Below are 19,090 nucleotides of genomic sequence, written 5' to 3' on the forward strand. Positions count from 1 at the left end.
GGGGCTTGATCCCAGGACCCTGGGATCATGACCTGAGCCGAAGGCAGATGCTTAACGACTGAGCCACCCAGGCGCCCCTGTATGCGACAGTCTTAACCTTTCCTTTAGTTGTAGAAGAAGTGCAACTTTGTTGAATGATAACAAGGTTTAAGATCCTCTATAGCTCAGTTTGGAATTCCAGGTAACAAGTAGTAATGCTAAGTGTAAGTACAGGTATTTCTTAAAACCTACGACAGAATTCTAGAAGTCTCAATCCTCCTCAAATACTAATATTGAATGAAATTTTATTGAAATAAAATAGAGTAAAATAAAATAGGAATAGGTATCGGTTGCTCTGGAAATTCTTCTGCCCCATTGTATGGATTTTTGAGTGATGACATCTTGGGGTTAACTACTAGATAAGTACATCAGACTATCTATTGCAAGCCCTATATTTCTCTGGGGGTTGGTTTTCTAGTAACCAAAAAATTATACCCTGGCTTCTGCACCTTGTATATTTCCTTCATTAATTCTTCTTGCATTTGACAAAGGCAAATTGGGGAAACAAGACGGGTGCTAAAAGCAAAAAATGAAACAATGAAATGGATTTTGTAGTGAAGCAGTTTAGCATTGCGTTTAAGAGCATAGATTCTGGGATGAACCTAGAGGGTATTATGCTAAGAAAAATAAGTCAGTCAGAGAAAGACAAATACCGTATGATTTCACTCGTGGAATTTGAGAAACAAAACATGAATATAGGGGAAGAGAAGGAAAAATAAGATGAAAATAGGGAGGCAAACTGTAAGAGGCACTGAACTCTAGGAAACTGAGAGTTGCTGGAGGGGAGGTAGGTGGGGAGAAGGGGTAATTGGGTGATGGGCATTAACGAGGGCACATGACGTCATGAGCACTGGGTGTTATATGCATCTGATGAATCACTAAATTCTACTCCTGAAACTAATAATACACTATGTGTTAACGAAATTGAATTTAAATATAGAAAAAAGAAGAGCATAGATTCTGGAGCTAAATTATGTAGATTCAGATTGTGGCTCTGCCATTTGCCTGCCTGTTGTGAACCTGGACAAATTACTTGAACTTTTGTAAAGTGAAGATAATAGAAGTATCTATCTCATAGGATTGTTGTGAGGATTAAATGAATTGATATATATGAGGTGATATAATAGAACATGCTTGGCATAGTAAGTACTTAATAAATATTAGTTATTATAATAGAGATGAAGGAGAATATTGGTAGCACCTCTTTTGTGTAGAACTTGTCCATCCAGAAACTTCATTAATCTACAGCACCAGAAAAGTCTGTGAGTAGCTAAATAGGTAGCCTGAAGAGCAAGCATTTTACTTGCTCTCTTCTGTTCTTGGCTGTCACTTGGCTTCTGTGTATCTTTTTTTGTAATTCTAGTAGGTTAGTGTGCCAGTTATCAATGTATTGCCTCTCAGCTCCAAATTTTCTCTTCATTGACTACTCTGCAGAAATGGATATGGGCCCTTTAAGTATTTTTTCCTTTGCCAGCTGGCCCAGTAGAGAATACTGGCGAGAAGGAGGAAGGGTTTTTTCCTTCTTGGTCCGTGCTTGCTTCTAGGCAACTACTCTGGCAACCATTCTTATGGCACAGGCAGCCAGCCTCCCCGGTGCCCAGCTTCCCCAGTGCAGGCTCCTGCAGCATACACGTTTGGCTTCTCTGGCCTCCAGCTTGGCTTCTCCCTCCAGGGCCCAGCTCCGGCACTGCAGGCAGGTTTTCAAGCTGTAGACTCCTGCTGAACACATACTTCTCCAGCACCCAGCAGTCAGTAGTTCTCACTGGCACCACCCTGCCTTGGGTAGTTTTACAGGAAAGGAGAGTCTCTCCAGTAAGACACTTTCCCATGGGGTGCCTGGGTGGCTCAGTTGGTTAAGCAGCTGCCTTTGGCTCAGGTCATGATCCCAGGGTCCTGGGATGGAGCCCTGCGTCGGGTTCCCTGCTCAGTGGAGAGTCTGCTTCTCCCTCTCCCTCTGCCTGCCTCTCTGCCTACTTGTGCTCACTCTCTATCTCTCTGTCAAATAAATAAAATCTTTAAAAAAAAAAAAAAGACACTTTCGCATGAACAGCTTTCTCCAACAGCCAAGAGTGCAGATTTTCAGCAAGTTCCACCAGTGTGGCGCCACAGAAACTTCTCTGCCTCTAATGTGCTTTATAATCAATATAGAGTTGGTCTTCCTATTTCTGCCACAGAGGTCCTAAAACCCTTGGAATTTCCAAAGTGATGAGAGCCATAAAGGTATCTTTTGCCATGTGAATGAAATGATTTTTAGAATGCCCCCTAGGTAATCTAAGGTTGGAGGCCGGTTGCCAGGAGAACCAACCATGTGATTGGAAGGTTGGAACTGTCATTCCCAACCTGGAAGGGAGAGGGGCCGGAAGTTAAATCAATTGCCAATGCCAATGATTTACTCAATCTTGCCTGTGTAATGAAGCCTTCATAAAAACCCAGAAAGACAGGGATCAGAGAGCTGCTAGGTTGATGAACACATGGAGGTGCTGGGAGAGTTTTACACCTGGAGAGGGCTTGGAAGCTCTGTGCCCTTTCCCCATACCTGGCCTTGTGTGTCTCTTCCATCTGGCTTGTATCTTTTTTATAATAAACCAATTAATCTAATAAGTAAAATGTTTGAGTTCTGTGATCCACTGTAGCAGATTAATCAAACCCGAGGAGAGGAGGTCAGTCAGAAACATAGGTGACAGCCTGGACTTGGACTGGTGTTGAATGTAGCCAGGGCGCAGGGGCACAAGAGCACCCGGCTCCAGGGGGTCCCAGACACACCAGGTTTGGCCACTTGCTGCTGACAAAATCCGAAGGCAGAGAGATGAGTGATGGTGAAAGGAGTTTATGTCAGTGAGGCCAACACCGGGAAGACAGCAGACTAGCACCTCAAAGACAGTCTCCAAAGTGCTGCAAATACTTCCAGGTTTAGATAAGGAAAATGTGGGACAAAGCTCAGTGGGTATGTGCAGGTGCGCAGTAGACAGTCATGGCCTTGGAGTCAGTTATACAGGGTCTTGCTGTCTCAGGGCAGCCCTTATTGTTCGAGGGGGTAGTTTTGGTTCCCACCAGGGGATGCTTTGCCTGCAGGGTCTTTTGCCACAGTTAAGAGTTCTGGAAAGAAGAACTTGATCAGTTAGAAAGGTTGAGGTCAAAATGGAGGCAGTTGATGTTCTCTTTCGTGAAGGTGGGGTGCAGTCTTATAGGACTGAATGCTTAACCTGTGGGATCTGATGTCTCCACGCAGATAGTGTTAGAATTAAGTTGGTTTGTGGTACACCCAACTGGTGTCCCAGCACTGCTTGGTGTGGGAACCCCCCCAACACACACACATCAGAATTTGTCCCAGAATCTTTTACTGCTCTTCCTTGAGCCCCAGCCGTGCCCTTTCTAGCAGGGTGTGGGTCTCCGCCCACTTGGGACCTCTTCTTTGACCACTCTTACCTCAGTCCTATAGTAGGCACTCCTTTTATCTGCTATTCTTATATTCTTTAGAGTTCTGTCCCCTGTTTTAAACTTCCTCTGTTCAAATTATGATTTCTCTTTCTTGATTGGACCCTAATACAACTAGGTAATGGGTCATAAAAGTCAATAACCGCTAAGGCTGAACAGTGAATCAGGCCTGGAGTAAGATAAAACAGTTCAAGTGCCACGATATGTGGTAGCTGACCTTGAGTGTCATTGCCTGGGAGTCATGAGGGAGTGGTGAGAACTGTGGTCATCTGAACAATGTGTGTCATTGGACAACCTCAGTCTTGGTGTGGCCAAATCATCCTACTTTTCAGAAGCTGGAAATCAGGGTTTTTACGTGAAATGTTTTGAATTTTACATTTTGGCTATTAAATCAAGTATTGTTACATCACTCTGTGGGCCAAGCAACCCGTGTTTATGAGTTGCCAGTCTGTAACCTCTGGGCTGGACTGATTTCTAAGCTCTTTGAAAACTAGAAACAGCAAACTAGAAGGGGTGGGGGAAGCAAGTAGAGGAAATACATCACAACATGACAAGAAGGGGAGATTGGAAAACATTTCAGATTATTACAGAACGTCAAAGTGCAGTTGTTTAGAACCACTTAATAAAGAGGAAAACATCTCCAGGTATACATTATTAAGGGCATTGTGCGCTCTAATCCGACCACAGTACAATAATTAAGAGTAATAATAGCTATAGTGTTAATTTATGTGTCAAGTTTTGTGTTGATTTTAACAGTAACGTTGAGAGGGAAGAATTCTTGTCCTGTTTATAGATGAGGAAACTAAGCTCAAACTGAGTTTACTAAGTTCAAAGCCGTTATTTATATAGCCTCTAAATAAATGAACAAATTTTTTTTTTTTTTTTAGAGGTTGGCTGTGGGGTGCCTGGGTGGCTCAGTCGTTAAGCGTCTGCCTTCGGCTCGGGTCATGATCACAGGGTCCTGGGATCAAGCCCCGCATCAGGCTCCCTGCTCTGCGGGAGGCCTGCTTCTCCCCCTCCCACTCTCCCTGCTTGTGTTCCCTCTCTCGCTGTGTCTCTCTCTGTCAAATAAATAAAATCTTTAAAAAAAAAAAAAAAAGCTTGGCTGTATAATAGAGGCTCTTTGTGAAAATTTAGAAAATACGATAATCTGTAAAAGGAAAATAATATCATCTATTATCCCACTGTCCAGTGACAATTGCTAGTAACATTTTTTATTTCTTTCCATTCTTTTTTTCTATTTGTCTGCATTTTTAACGTGGTTAATTATGTGCTTTATATATAATTTTACATTCTCCGTTCTTTTACCTGGTAGTATAACATAAGCATTTTCTTTTATTGCTAAAAATGTGTTCTAGGCATTTTTTAATGTTTTCATTACACTCAGTTGTTTTATGCATAGAAACTCTTTTATTATGTATTTAAATTTGTTCTCACATTTTTGCCATGATAATAGTGTTGAATGAATGTTTTTGTGTCTAATGCTATGAACATATTTCAGATTATTTCCTTAGGAGTAGAATGACAAGATCAAAGGGCATAAATGTTCTTCAGAAGGTTCTTAATTGGTATTATGAGGGTTTTTTTTTAAAGATTTTTTAAATTTATTTTTTGACAGAGACACAGTGAGAGAGGGAACACAAGCAGAGGGAGTCGAGAGGGAGAAGCAGGCTTTCTGCAGAGCTGGGAGCCCCATGCGGGGCTCGATCCCAGGACCCTGGGATCATGACCTGAGCCAAAGGCAGGCGCTTAATGACTGAGCCACCCAGGCACCCTGAGGGTTTTTTTAAATGCATTTTTTCCAACAAATGCACATGACATTGTATTCTCACAAACATCGAATACTATTAATGTTAAGTTTTTAAACTTTGCTAATTTGATAAAGGAAAAACTTTTTAGGGGGGAGGGGCAGAGGGAGAGAGAATCTTTTTTTTTTTTTAAGGATTTTATTTATTCATTTGAGAGAGAGAGCACAAATGGGGGAGAGGCAGAAGCAGACTCAAGGAGTCTGTGTGAGCTGGGAGCCCGACATGGGGCTTGATTCCAGGACTTGGAGATCATGAACTGAGCTGAAGGGAGACGCCTAACCATCTGAGCCACCCAGGCGCCCTGGGAAAGAAAGAGAATCTTAGGCAGGCTCCATGCGCTGCATGAGTCCCACGTGGGGCTTGATCTCACCACCCCTGAGATCACGACTTGAGCCAAAATCAAGAGTTGGATGCTTAACTGAGTGAGCCTCCCAGGAGCCTCGGGGAAAATGTATTTTTATTATTTTAATTTTCTCAGGTCAATTAAACTTCTTACATCTTAATAATATATGTATTGCCAGTGTTTTTCCAGGTTCTCTCCCAGTGGGTTTTTGTGTTTGTTTTTGTAGTCACACTGAACAGTCTTATGGGATTTCCATTATGCTTAGTTCTTTTATGTTTGAAAAAACTCTTATTCAAAAAAAAAAAATTAGTCTTGTTTTCCAAAATTGGAGGAAGTGGAATTAATAAAGTATTGCTTGTTATTACCTCTAAGTCAAATGAATTAGGAAAGGGGAAGCCTATATGCCACTGGAAAAATGGCAAATTATTGGAGATTGTTTGCTGAATTTTTATCCAGGTATCTGGGGTTTCATTTGTTATTCTTGCTAAGGAGGGGCTTAGAAGCCCTTCCTGCGTGCTGCTAATGATGTTAAGAGCTAAGTAATAATGACTTGCCCTGTGCTAAGTGTGCTGATGTCCTGCTCCTGCGTGATAATTGTAGCGTCTGCCGTATCCCCTTCTTAGGAGGACACTGAACTTACTCACGGTCACTGCTGCAACTTAGAGGCAGGAAACTTGGGCAGCTTGTCTCAGTTGTCAGGACTTGAAGAACAAAGTTCACATTTGAGTTTTCTTCATTACCTATTCCTGACAATTAACAGCAGGTAATATAGCAGTTAAATTTGCAGTAGGAAGTATCTCCTTGAAGTAGGTTTGTTTTAAGAAGATGGAGATGACCATTGTTGCTTGAACAAGAGTTACTCTGTACCCTAGGATATTTCATCTCTTTAGTGCCTAGAGCTTTGAAGGGAGCAGTCTTATAATAAAAGAGGCATCTTTAATTTTTTAGAAAACTGTAGTTGATGCTTTCAGTACCAAAATGAGCATGGTACAAGGGGGATTGAAGTAAACTGTTTTAAATATTATAAGCTTTTAAATTATTGGCTTATAATTCATCAAATGAAATAATTTATTGATTATTTCTGTGAGCAAGGAAAGAAAAACCATTTAACTATGTTGGTGTCTGCCAAGAAAATTAAACTGGTTTCAAAGCTTTACGCTGATAGTGAATGGCATTGAATACAAGCTGTTTTAATTAATACATCTGGTCAGTCCTTTGGCTCAGTCAGGTTGCAGCTGTGAGACCATAGAATGAAATAACGTAAAACCAATGGCATTGCATATAGTTCATACCTCTCTTGCGCAAATATGTCATTTCTCTGACAGAAACTATTGCTCGGTACTCCATTTTCATCTTGAACCACACTTGGAATTTGTAGTTCTTCATTCAAATACATCCTTATAGTGACCTACCATAAGCAAAGGAGAGAACCTGTCAGCATTTTAACTTTGACATATACACAGTTTTGAGATTGAATACCAAGTTGTGAAGCTGTGTGAAGAAATACAGCTATGCAGATAACATGGAGCCACATCTCTAGTGCTTGAAATAAATCAGATTGCATCTAAAATAATTTAGGTAATTAAGAAATTTTTAGAAAATAAAAATGGAAACCACAAGCTGTGACAGTGATGCTTATCTTTTTGACAACTGATTCTTTTTGCCATTACAAGTGTTACCTCTGTAGTATAGTCATCCTGAGAAGGTTAGTAGACATTTACGTAGCTCCATAAAAGTTATGGAGGATGAATAATCTTTGTATTGCCTTGTTGAAGATTGAAGTAGTGAGTGAACAAGATTCTGAGCTCCTTGGGAAAAAAAATAGATGTCATTTAAGATATTTGCATTAATGAGACAAATGACAGCATTGCTTCACATTTACTTTAATGGAATCCCGTTATGGTTCTTTATTATATGTACTTGAATACCCCTTGAGCTAAAGCATAAATTCCAAAGCATCTAACCACTGAAAATTCTTGATATGGTTACACTTGTAAGGAATATGTTAGGCCTATTTCCCAGGCCTAAAGAGATTCCACTGCATTTGTGTATCTGTTGATTTTAGAGCCAGTGAAATGGGCAGGGGTACCAAGTCCCTAGTACCTTGCATGGTACTAGGCATTTAATTCATCCTTTCAATAAATATTTAGGGAGAATTTGTTATATGCCAGTTTCTGTCCTATAAACTGCTGAGTGTTGAGCAGTTAATTAAAAACGAAAACCCCTTCCCTCACAGAACTTAGAATTTTGGGGTAAGGACAAACATAGCGTTCAGTGGATGTTTAACCTCATTTGGTAAATAAATGTGCTTTGCTTAATTTCAAAAGGAACTAGAACATAATGCAGTGACTTTAGCTCACATTGTCTTTCCTCCAAGGAGGTTTTATAAAACCAGATGATTTACTCACATTTACCTTGATCTCTTCTTATATTTTCTCAAATTCTTTGTTTCAAAATTTGTTTATGGTATTATAATACAGATCTCATGTTTACACTGAAGGTCAGGGTTTTCCAGGCTTTTGCGTTTCACAGACCAGTAATATTTTTGAAATTAGGGAAAATTGACACAAGATTGCTTTTAATTTTGCCAAGTAAGGACACTAAAAATGAAAACTATTGTCACCATCACTTTTTAAAAGAAAGGACGTTTTAAGACAAAAAAACAGGTAGGACATAATCTCAGAATGAAGAATAGCCTTCTACATTGAAGAAATAAAACCTTAGCAAAAGCTTGGTACGTTGTCCTTCTCCTACTTTGCCATGGAGCTTTAGAAACTGTCAATAGAGAACAATTATAACTAATTATAATTTTGGTTTTTCTTTTGATGTTGTTTAGGGATTCTGCTGGCTCACACTATTTAAAGAGGCAGTGTGATTGAATGTTACCTTTCTTCAGAGGTAAATTTTGTATAAGGAATTGTATGTATTGTGCCATGTGATGAACATTGTCTTGGAATTTACAGGGCAACAGAGTACATTGTCAAATCTAATCATGTCCCTCCCACTAACTAGCCTAGCCATGGGATCTTGAGCAAATTATTTCTCACCTTTGGCCTTTGATTCTTCATCTGTATATTGAAATAAGATCATTTTTTACATTTTCTTCCAGTTCTTAAACTTGGATTCTGTGTTGATAACTTTGGTAGCTAGTATCCCTCTTATTAATCTGAAGATTAGTGAAATAAAATAAAAATAATTTTACTGTGTCTAGAAATTTGGATCAGGCAGCATTTTAGGAGAATTATTTTTTTACTTCATGGATTTGAAAGTTTTTTCTTAATGCCCATAGATGTCTAAGTTATTCTGGATGGCATGTATCCCTCAGTTATTTTGTATGGTACTACTTCACCTGCAACTTAATTGTAGAATGCAAGCCTCAAGAACTCACCTCTGCTCCTCGTTTTTAAATCTTGTCTCTATAGTACTTCACGTGACACCAATGTAGAATATTCTAAAGCACTTGGTCAGTGCCTAGTGAATTTGTGGGATTGGTCCAGAATTGTGAATACCACTGGTTTTCCCATGCAGTCATTGACATAAAATTGCGAGGAATGATTTTAAAGGAGTGTCTGAATGACAGATGAATTGTTTAAGAAAAAATTTTGGAAGTGCCTTTTAGTATTCTACATAGACTCTGAGCTTGGTTTCAAAGAGCTGCCATGAAGAAGCTTTGTTACAATTGAATAGTTCTAAAATGAATCCTTTCAGGGGTCCTGGCAGAGTAAATTAGTACCCAGGTAATTTTTTATAGATACGTAATTTTGTAGAGTAAAAGGCACCTATCTTAATGCAGTTTGATGAACTTTAACAGATGTATACAAATGTCCGTCATGTCCCAGTCAAGATTTAGAACATTTCCATCATCCTAAAAAAAATAACCTCGTGCCATTTTCTAGTTAATGTTAATCTCTCCTGCCACTATGTTCTCACACTAACCCCTTCTGCTGGAGGCAGCCACTGTTCTGATTTCTCTTGCCAAGGGTTAGTTTGGACTGCTTTTAAACTTCATATAAATGGACTCAGACAGTAAGTAACTCTTTTGTGTAAGGCTTCTTTCATTTAAACATCAGAATAATGTTTTTGAACTTCATCAGGTTGCTGTCTGTAGCAGTAGTTTATTCCTTTTTGTTACTGAGTAGTATTCCATTGTATGAGTATACCACAGTTTGTTTATACATTCTCCTCTTGATGGACATCTGATCAAATTGTGCCTATTATTGATAAAGCTCCTATGAACATTCTTGTACAAGTGTTTTTGTGAACATACATTTTTATTTCTCTTGGAAAATACCAAAAGTGGAATTGCTGATAAGAGAATAACTTACCAAGTTATTCTTGATAGCAGAATAACTTGATAAGAGGCTTAATAGTTTTCCAAAGTGGTTGTACCATTTTATGGTCCCAGCAGCAGTGCACAAGAGCTCCACTTGCTCTGTATCTTTGCCATCATTTAGTGTCGTCAGTCTTTAATCTGAGCCATTCTAGTGGGTGTAAGGAGGTATCTTGTAGTTTAGATTTGCATTTTCCTGGTGAGTAAAGATGCTGAGCATCTTTTCATGGGCGTATTGGACATTCATATATCTTTGGTGAAGTACCTATTCAATATTTTACCCATTTTTTGTTGTGTGGGTTTTTTTGTTTGTTTTTGCCTCTTACTGAGTTGTGGAAGTTCTTTATATTTCACAAGCCCTTTATCAGTATCTTAGGTCAGGTTCCCCAGAAAACAGACTCTGAGGAGATTTGCACGCAGGAAGTTTATTGGGGAGTGCTCTTGGGAATAACACCTGGGAAAGAATGAGTAGAATTAAGCAGATGGAGAAGTTGAACTGTAATTTGGTACAGTAGAGGCCTCAGCTCACCTGGCTCTGAAGCTGGATGGCTCTTCAGAGCTATCCAGAATTGAGGCGAGAGGACCTGGCTTTGTACCTCCTTCCAGACAACCCAGGGGACTGGTCATGGGATGTGAACTGCCCTGCAAGAGGGAAGATAGCCTTAGGTTAGTCAGTATCCTTTGGCCCAAAGTCAGGTCCTCAGAGAGACTCAGCTGTGAGCCATCAGTAGGCAACACTCCCAGCAGCTAGCGGAACAGGTGTCTCCAACCTGGAGGAGATGGACATGGGCAGTGTTACCAGCATCCACTACAGATATATGTGTTGTGGATATTTTCTTCCAGTATGTAGCTTGTCCATTTTCTTAGTGGATCAGCAAATGTTTTAAATTCTTTTTTTTTTCCTAAAGATTCCATTTATTTATTTGCCAGAGAGAGAGAGAGAGGGAGCGTACAAGCAGGGGGAGTGGCAGACAGAGGGAAAAGCAGGCTCCCCACTAAGCAAGGAGCCCGATGCGGGACTTGATCCCAGGACCCTGAGATCATGACCTGAGCCGAAGGCAGATGCCCAACCATCTGAGCCACCCAGGTGCCCCTGTTTTACAGTTTTTTTTAACTATGTTATGTTAATCACCATACATTACATCATTAGTTTTTGATGTAGTGTTCCATGATTCATTGTTTGCGTATGACACCCAGTGCTCCATGCAGAACGTGCCCTCCTTAATACCCATCCCCAGGCTAACCCATCCCCCACCCCCCTCCCCTCTAGAACCCTCAGTTTGTTTCTCAGAGTCCGTCATCTCTCATGGTTCGTCTAGGCGCCCCTGTTTTAAATTCTTTTTGTGTGTGTGTCCTTGTAAGAAATTTTGCCAACATCGAGATTGCAAAAATATTCTTCCTTCTAGAAGTTTTTGAGTTCTAGATTTTATATTAAAGTATAATCCATCAAGGATTAATTTATGTGTATGATGTGAGCTGCCACACCAGTAATTCTTGAGGGTGCTCGGCTCTTTCTCTTTTAAGTGCATCCCTTTCATCACTTCTCACCTTCCCCGAGTCTGCAGTGCGGGGGCATCTTTCCTTTCCATTTGCCAGAGTAGAGCATAGTCATAGTCCAAACGCTGACAGGACGGATTTCTTCCCTAGTGGTTTATTCATCAGCTCGAGCTGTGGGGTTCTGAAACCAGGCTCCTGCAGTGAAATGGTACGCTCAGTCCAGGTCAGTTTACCACCATTGTTGTCCTTCCTCGGTAGTAAAACTGCATTCATGAATTTTTTTAAAGCAAAGGTGACTTTTATGAATTCATTAGAGAAAATGAGGAGAAGACGAAGTCATATACCATGTCCCCTTCTACACGGAATAGAGTTGTTTTTCCATCTCGTGTTCTCCTGCTCTGACGGTTGATCTCAAATGAAGGCCGTGATTAACGGCGCTTTGACGAGTTTGGTAACTTGTAAACGACAAAAGCTCTTAGAATAGCTCAGGATTAAATATTAAAATAGTAACACCAAAAAAAAAAAATAGTAACACCAGTTGTTTGGTGTCATTTTTCCAAAATGCTTCAATCACTTTCTCTTTTTGCCTCCTATATAAGACATGTAAAAGTATTTATTTTACAGAAGAAAAGCTAAAGTACTGAATTATTAACCAGTTTGGACATGGAGCCAGTTCTACCTCCCAAGCCAGTGCCCCCAACTGCTGGATGCATTCAGAATGCTCTATTTATAAGTAGCTAATAATGGCCATCCTGAATGTATGAAGGACCGACTCGGCCTGTGTGCTTGGGAGTGAGGGCTTCTCCTCTTGCTGTATGGCAAGTATTAGTTGGTGCTGGCTTTGCAACTGTAGTTTCTCCATTTTCACTAGAGACACGTTAAGATATAGATTCCTTTCTTCCTCCCAAACGAGGGGGTGGTAATGCTTCAACCAGTCTGTCAGCTAAGAACCCACTTTCCTATAGAGACAGTATATATGTATGTACGTATGTGTATATTATATATTTATTGCCCTAGCCTCAGAGTCACAAGTGCAGTAGTATGTCAGAGATAATACAGCCACTGTTATTTTTGCTGACCTCATAAAGGAAACTAAAACAGAAAAGTGAAGTACGTGACACTCCATTAATTAGTGAAACTTTTTCTTAAGTAAGGTACATAATTTCCTCCTTTTAGTTTTTAAGGTCATTTTTCATACTGCTAAGACTCCAGGAAGCCATATAGGGTACACCACTGCTTCAAGGAATTTTGAAATGGGGGTGCCTGGGTAGCTCAGTTGTTAAGCGTCTGCCTTCGGCTCAGGTCATGATCCCAGGGTCCTGGGATCGAGCCCCACATCAGCTCCCTGCTCAGCGGGAAACCTGCTTCTCCCTCTCCCACTCCCCCTGCTTGTGTTCCCTCTCTCATTGTGTCTCTCTCTGTCAAATAAATAAATAAAATGTTTAAAAAAAATTTTTTTTGAAATGTAATCTTTTATATCTTGTATGTCAGGAGGCAGTCTCACAAAGAAATTTGGGTAGTAAGAAAAAAATTGAGATTAGGTTGAATTAAAACTGTAGATCATTTATGGCATAGATTGTGATGATGGTTTCACAGATACATGTTTATCTCCATACACGTCAAGTTGTATACATTAAATATCTACAGCTTTTGGTATTTCAGTCATACCTCAGTAAAGCAGTTTTTAAAGACATCCGTAGAACATTTTAGTACTGAATTAATTAAGCACATTTTTTTATTGTATGAGTAATACATTTCACTGTAGCTCAGTTACAAATATGTTTTTATAAGTTGTATATTACATATTATGTTTATATATTATAAAGTCAAAAATTTGTTAATGTTTGATTTACACTTATTCTACTTATGTGTATACTTTTTATTGTAAATATGAGATTTGTAATAAAATTATCAGTGCACATGGTTTGCCACCAGCTTTTTCCTCAGAGCAGTGCATCATGACTTTCTGTATCCGTGAATAGACCTGAATCATAATGTTTCATGGCGGGGTGTTGTGGTACTGTGATGAAGTATTATGGTTTACTCAATCAATCTCCTTGTTTGAACATTTAGGATATTTTCAGGTTTGCACTCTTAGTGCGGTGATCATCTTTGCATAGTTCTTTCTTAGGATGAATTTCTGGAAGTGAAATTACTGGATCAAAGAATTCGTATTTTTGAGGCTTCAAATTGAAATCACCAAATAGCGGTCCAGATAGGTTGTAGCAATTTACATTTCTCCCAGGGTCAGACAAGTGTGCTCTTTTCTCCCATCATGGATAATAGACAAGTTTTCCCACATCATTGCCAATCTGGCAAATCTGTAAGTGGCACCTCCCTGTTTTAATTGGCATTAATTCTTCATGAAGCTGACCCTGTTTCATGTTCACTGGCTATTGTAGATTTTGGTCTCACAAATGAGCAGCTCATGGTCTTGATTACAGATACTTCAGAGACTTTTTCTCATTCAGTCATCAATCTTTTCAGCAGTTTCTTGTGTTTCCTTTCCAGGAGCGGCTAAAGCTGGTGACGGTTTTGGGTGCTGGCCTTCTCTGTGGAACTGCACTGGCAGTCATCGTGCCCGAAGGAGTACACGCACTTTATGAAGATATTCTTGAGGGTGAGAGAGAAAGAAGAGGGTCTGCTTTGAGATATGTTGTTGACACGAGGGTAGAAAGGAGAAGCCTAGTGGGGTTTTTTTCCTGAACATACTTCATATTTGCCATGGAATTCTACCCTGGAAGAGTTCTTAAAATGTATCTTCTGACATCTTTGACATTGAACACATCCTTAGCAGTTTGTGAATTGAATCCCCAATTCATGAATACCACTTAAGATTTATTTGCAATAATGCATGAATTCCAGTCTAAGTATGACAGTCCTTTTTTTTTTTTTTAAAAGATTTTATTTATTTATTTGACAGAGAAGAGACACAGCGAGAGAGGGAACACAAACGGGAGTGGGAGAGGGAGAAGCAGGCTTCCCGCCGAGCAGGGAGCCCAATGCAGGGCTTGATCCCAGGACCCTGGGATCATGACCTGAGCTGAAGGCAGATGCTTAACGACTGAGCCACCCAGGCGCCCCATGACAGTCTTTTTTTAAAGCCCACTTAAAAACTTCCCAAATTCTACATGATAGTAATTGTATTTTTAGTGTTCTTTAATTGAAAAAATAAACAGATTATACACATTTGGATTCAAGGAGTCTTTACAGTAAACTTGCAGGTATTTGGTGGGGATCTCTGCAGTAAAGGAGAACTAAAAAAGTGAAAGAAGTCTTTCCTGACCCTAAGAACAATGAGCAGAGAATGAAGAGTATAAGTATGTGAGAGTAAATACTGGGCAGGCGGCTTGGGTCACTCACCTGCTAGACAGTTTGGTCCGCACACCTGGAAACATACTTGATTTAGATTTGTGACTCAGCAAAATCAGATTACTGCTTGTCACGCAACTTCAGACACCTGTGAAGGATCGAAATCACAACTATTACGTTGGTGAGTGGAATCTTCAAGTGCCAGGACTCAACTGGACTTTAAGAGTAGTATAGAAAGGTAGGCACTTTCCAAATTTCATACTAGATACAATATAATAAGCTTTTAAGATCTCAGTCAAGGAAAAAAGCTGTGTCCTTTATCCAGAGTGATGATGCTCTCCTCCCTGGGGTGTCAATATAGGCATAATGAATGGTGTTGGGTAGGCAAAGAGTGGCGGCAGATGTTATATATGAGGATTGTGGGGGTCTTATTGCAAAATAGGAGAGAGGATGAAGACTGGTCAAATTTAGGGGGGAAGTAATAAATCAGGAGTCCCAGAGCAGTGGTTTCTGCTCTTTTTGATCACACATCCTATTGGGGGGGGAAAACAAGCATGCACTATTGCACTAATTTACTGTATGCATTATAAAACACAAAACTAAAACAGAAAATTTTGAAGTATGAGGTTTAAAGTAAATTTGTATAGAAGACCAATACAGTTGACCCTTGAACAACACAGGTTTGAACTATGTGGGTCCACTTAATATGTGGCTTTTTTTTTGATACGGTACTGTAAATGTATTTACTCTTCCTTAATCTTTTCTCTGGCTTACTTTATTGTAAGAATATAGTATATAATATGTAGAACATACAAAATATGTGTTAAAAGACTATGTTGTCAGTAAGGCATCTGGTCAACGGTAAGCTATTAATAGTTAAGTTTTTGAGGATTCAAAAGCTATATGCGGGTTTTCAACTGCGCAGGGGGTCAGCACCCTAACCCCCCATGTTTTTCAAGCATCATCTGTATTTTCTTTTGTATCCCAGTGGATCATCTTGAATTTTTCTGACGTGTGATTATTTCAGTGCAGAGATCACTATTCTGGTATACTAGAAAACTTTCAGATCATGACCAAATAGACAATTAAAATTTTTTTTTGCTTGACCTTGTAGCTAAGAAAGAATTATGAGTAGCAGTTGTTTTCCTTACAAAGTTCCTTTTTCAGGGGTGCAGTTTAAAAGTTTTCTGGTCCCTAACCTAGACTACAAAATCAGAATTTCTAGAGAAGGGCCCTGGGAATATCTATTTTTAACAGGTTTTCATCTGATTCTTACTAGAAAAGTTTGGGAAACACTGGGGTAAAGGAAAAAAAATGTTTCGTGTATAGTTTTTTGGTTTTTTTTAAATAGCAGTTTTATTAAGATATAATTGACATACCAGATTTCAGGTATAGTTTTAAGCTTAAATTTAGCTATCATGTTGTCGGGTTGCATTCCTTTATTTTCAGTGTTCTTGATTTGGGGCCCAAAATAATTTTGTGGATTCATCTGAAAACAGATACAATGTGCTTTTTAAACCTGCTTTTCTAAAAAATAAGCATTCTAGTCTCTTTAGCCTTTCCTCATGGATTAGTCTCCAGCCCTAAACCATCATTTCAATTAAGAAAGGTATTTTCATTTATATATTTTACATTCACTCTTCTTGGTGTACACATCCTTGAGTTTTGACAGATGCATAGTCATGTTATCACCTGTGTAATCAAAATACAGAACAGTGCCATTACCCAAAAACCATTCCCTCATGCTGCCCTTCTATAATCATACCTTTCCTCCACCCCCAACCTCTGGCAACCATAGATCTCTTCCCTCCCCCTATGGTTTTACCTTTTCAGAATGTCATATAAATGAAATTGTGCAGCCTTTTGGCTTGGCTTCTTTTGCTCAAGCCTAATGCATTTGAGAGCCATCATGTTGTGTTCTATATCTATCACTGGTCTGTTGTGCCTTTTTATTTCTGAGGAGTATTCCATCGTTTGGACGAACCGTAGTTTGTTTTTTCCTTCACCTTTTCCTTTCCCTTTTCCTTCCTTCCTTTTTTTTTTTAAAGATTTTATTTATTTGAGAGAGAGAGTGAGAGAGAGAGAGAGCACATGAGAGGGGGGAGGGTCAGAGGGAGAAGCAGACTCCCCGCTGAGCAGGGAGCCTGACACGGGACTCGATCCATGGACTCCAGGATCATGACCTGAGCCAAAGGCAGTCACTTAACCAACTGAGCCACCCAGGCGCCCCCTTCCTTCCTTTAAAGACATATTGGTTTTTGGGGCACCTTGGTGGCTCAGTCGGTTAAGCATCTGCCTTCGGCTCAGGTCATGATCCCGGGGTCCTGGGATCGAGCCCCACATTGGGCTCCCTGCTCCGCACGAAGCCTGCTTCTCCCCCTCTGCCCACTCCCCCTGCTTGTGTTCCCTCTCTCGCTGTGTCTTTCTCTGTCAAATAAATAAATAAAATCTTAAAAAAAAAAAAAGACATATTGGTTTTTTTCAGTTTGGGTGGAAATATGAATAAAATCACTATAAACATTTGTATACAGGTTTTTGTGTGAACATGAGTTTTTATTTTTCTTGTGTAATTACTTATAAGTGGAATGGTTAGATCATATGGTAAGTGTATGTTTAACTTAAGAAATCACCAAACTCTTTTTCTAAGTAGCTGTACCATTTTGCATTCCCAGCAATAATGGATGAGAGTTCAGTTGCTTCCCTTTCTTGTCAGCACTTGATGCTGTTTATTTTGTTTGGTTTTTTTATTTTAGCCATTCTAATAGGTAGGTAATGCTCTCCCAGTGTAGTTTTAATTTGCAATTCCCTAATGGTTAATGATGTTAAACATCTTTTCATATGCTTGTTTGCCATTTTTATGTGTTCTTTGATGATTCAAATTTTTGCCTATTTTTTGAGTTTTCGTATTACTGAGTTTTGAGGGTTCTTTACATGTTCTGGACACAAGTTATTATTTTTTTGCTTTTTGTTTTTTATTTTTAAGTAAGCTCTAGGCCCAACGTGGGGCTCGAACTCATGACCCCAGCATCAAGGGTTGCATGCTGTACCAACTGAGCCAGACAGGGCCCCCCTGAATACGAGTCTTTTTTTTTTTTTTTAAAGATTATTTGAGAGAGAGAGACAGAGAGAGTGAGCATGAGCAGGGGGAGGGGCAGAGGGAGAGGGAGAGAGAGACTCCTGAAGCAGACTCCCCAATGAGCATGGAGCCTGCCATGGGGCTCAATCCCATGGGGCTCGATCCCGGGACCTTGAGATCATGACCTGAGCTGAAATCAGGAGTCAGCCACTTATCTGACTGAGCCACTCTGGCCCCCCCCCCCCCATACAAGTCTTACCCGATAGGTGATCTGCAAACATTTTCTCCTAGTCTTTGGCTTATCTTTTCAGTCTCTTAACAGTATCATTGACAGAGTAGTTTTTAATTTTGATAAAGTCCAATTTATCAATTCTTTCTTTCATGAATTGTGTTTTGGGGTCATACCTAAAATCCCTTTGCTGAACCCAAGTTCACAAATGTTTTCTCTTTTGTTTTCCTCTAGAAGTTTTATAATTTTAGGTTTTACACTTAGTATGTGTTAACAAAATTGAGTTAATTTTGTATCTAATATAAGGTTCATTTTTTGGGGATATGGATGGATGTTCAATAGTTCCAACACCCTTTGTTGAAAAGATTAATTACCTTTGCACCTTTGTCAAAAATCAATTGACCACATTTGTGTTGGTCTATTTCTAGACTCTATTCTGTTCAATTGATCTACATGTCTGTCCTTTGCCAGTACAACCTTGTCTTTTTTTTTTTTTCCTTTTTAAGATTTTATTTAGTTATTGGAGAGAGAGAGTGAGTGAGAGCACAAGCTCGGGGAGGAGCAGAGGGAGAAGGAGAAGCCGACTCCCCACTGGGCAGGGAGCCTGACGAAGGGCTCAATCCCGGGGCTCCAGGATCATGACCTGAACAGAAGGCAGATGCTTAACTGACTAAGCCATCCGGGCTCCCCCAGTACAACCTTGTCTTGATGACTATAGCTTTATAGCAAATCTTGACATCAGATGGTGAAGTCCTTCTAACTTCATTTTTATTTTTCAAAATTATTTTGGTTAAACTAGTTCCTTTGCCTTTCTATAAAAACTTTAGAATCAGCTTGTCAATGTCTACACAAAAAATCATGCTGAGACTCTGATTGAGTTGAATCTATAGATTAATTTGGGGAGAATTGACATCTTGAAAATACTGTATTTTCCAATCTATGAATATAATATATCTCCATTTTTTTAGGTCTTTGATTTCTTTTATCAGTGTTGTAGTTTTTAAATTTTTTTTATTTTAAT

The 19,090-nt window shown here is 39.5% G+C and overlaps 1 protein-coding gene across 3 annotated transcripts in view; it reads left to right on the forward strand.

The window, feature by feature from the left end:
* The window catches only part of SLC39A9 (solute carrier family 39 member 9), a 55,562-nt gene that overhangs the window by 6,048 nt on the left and 30,424 nt on the right, over positions 1-19,090 (forward strand). For all 3 annotated transcript variants that reach the window (XM_025869798.2, XM_025869799.2, XM_073895415.1), the window contains exon 2: positions 13,964-14,072. In XM_025869798.2, coding sequence (XP_025725583.1) covers positions 13,964-14,072 — 109 coding nt within the window. The remainder of the gene's footprint in view (positions 1-13,963; positions 14,073-19,090) is intronic.

Source organism: Callorhinus ursinus, unplaced genomic scaffold (assembly GCF_003265705.2).
Source record: "Callorhinus ursinus isolate GAN/ISIS: 27379988/994484 unplaced genomic scaffold, GSC_fseal_2.0 scaffold8, whole genome shotgun sequence".
NCBI lineage: Eukaryota > Metazoa > Chordata > Mammalia > Carnivora > Otariidae > Callorhinus > Callorhinus ursinus.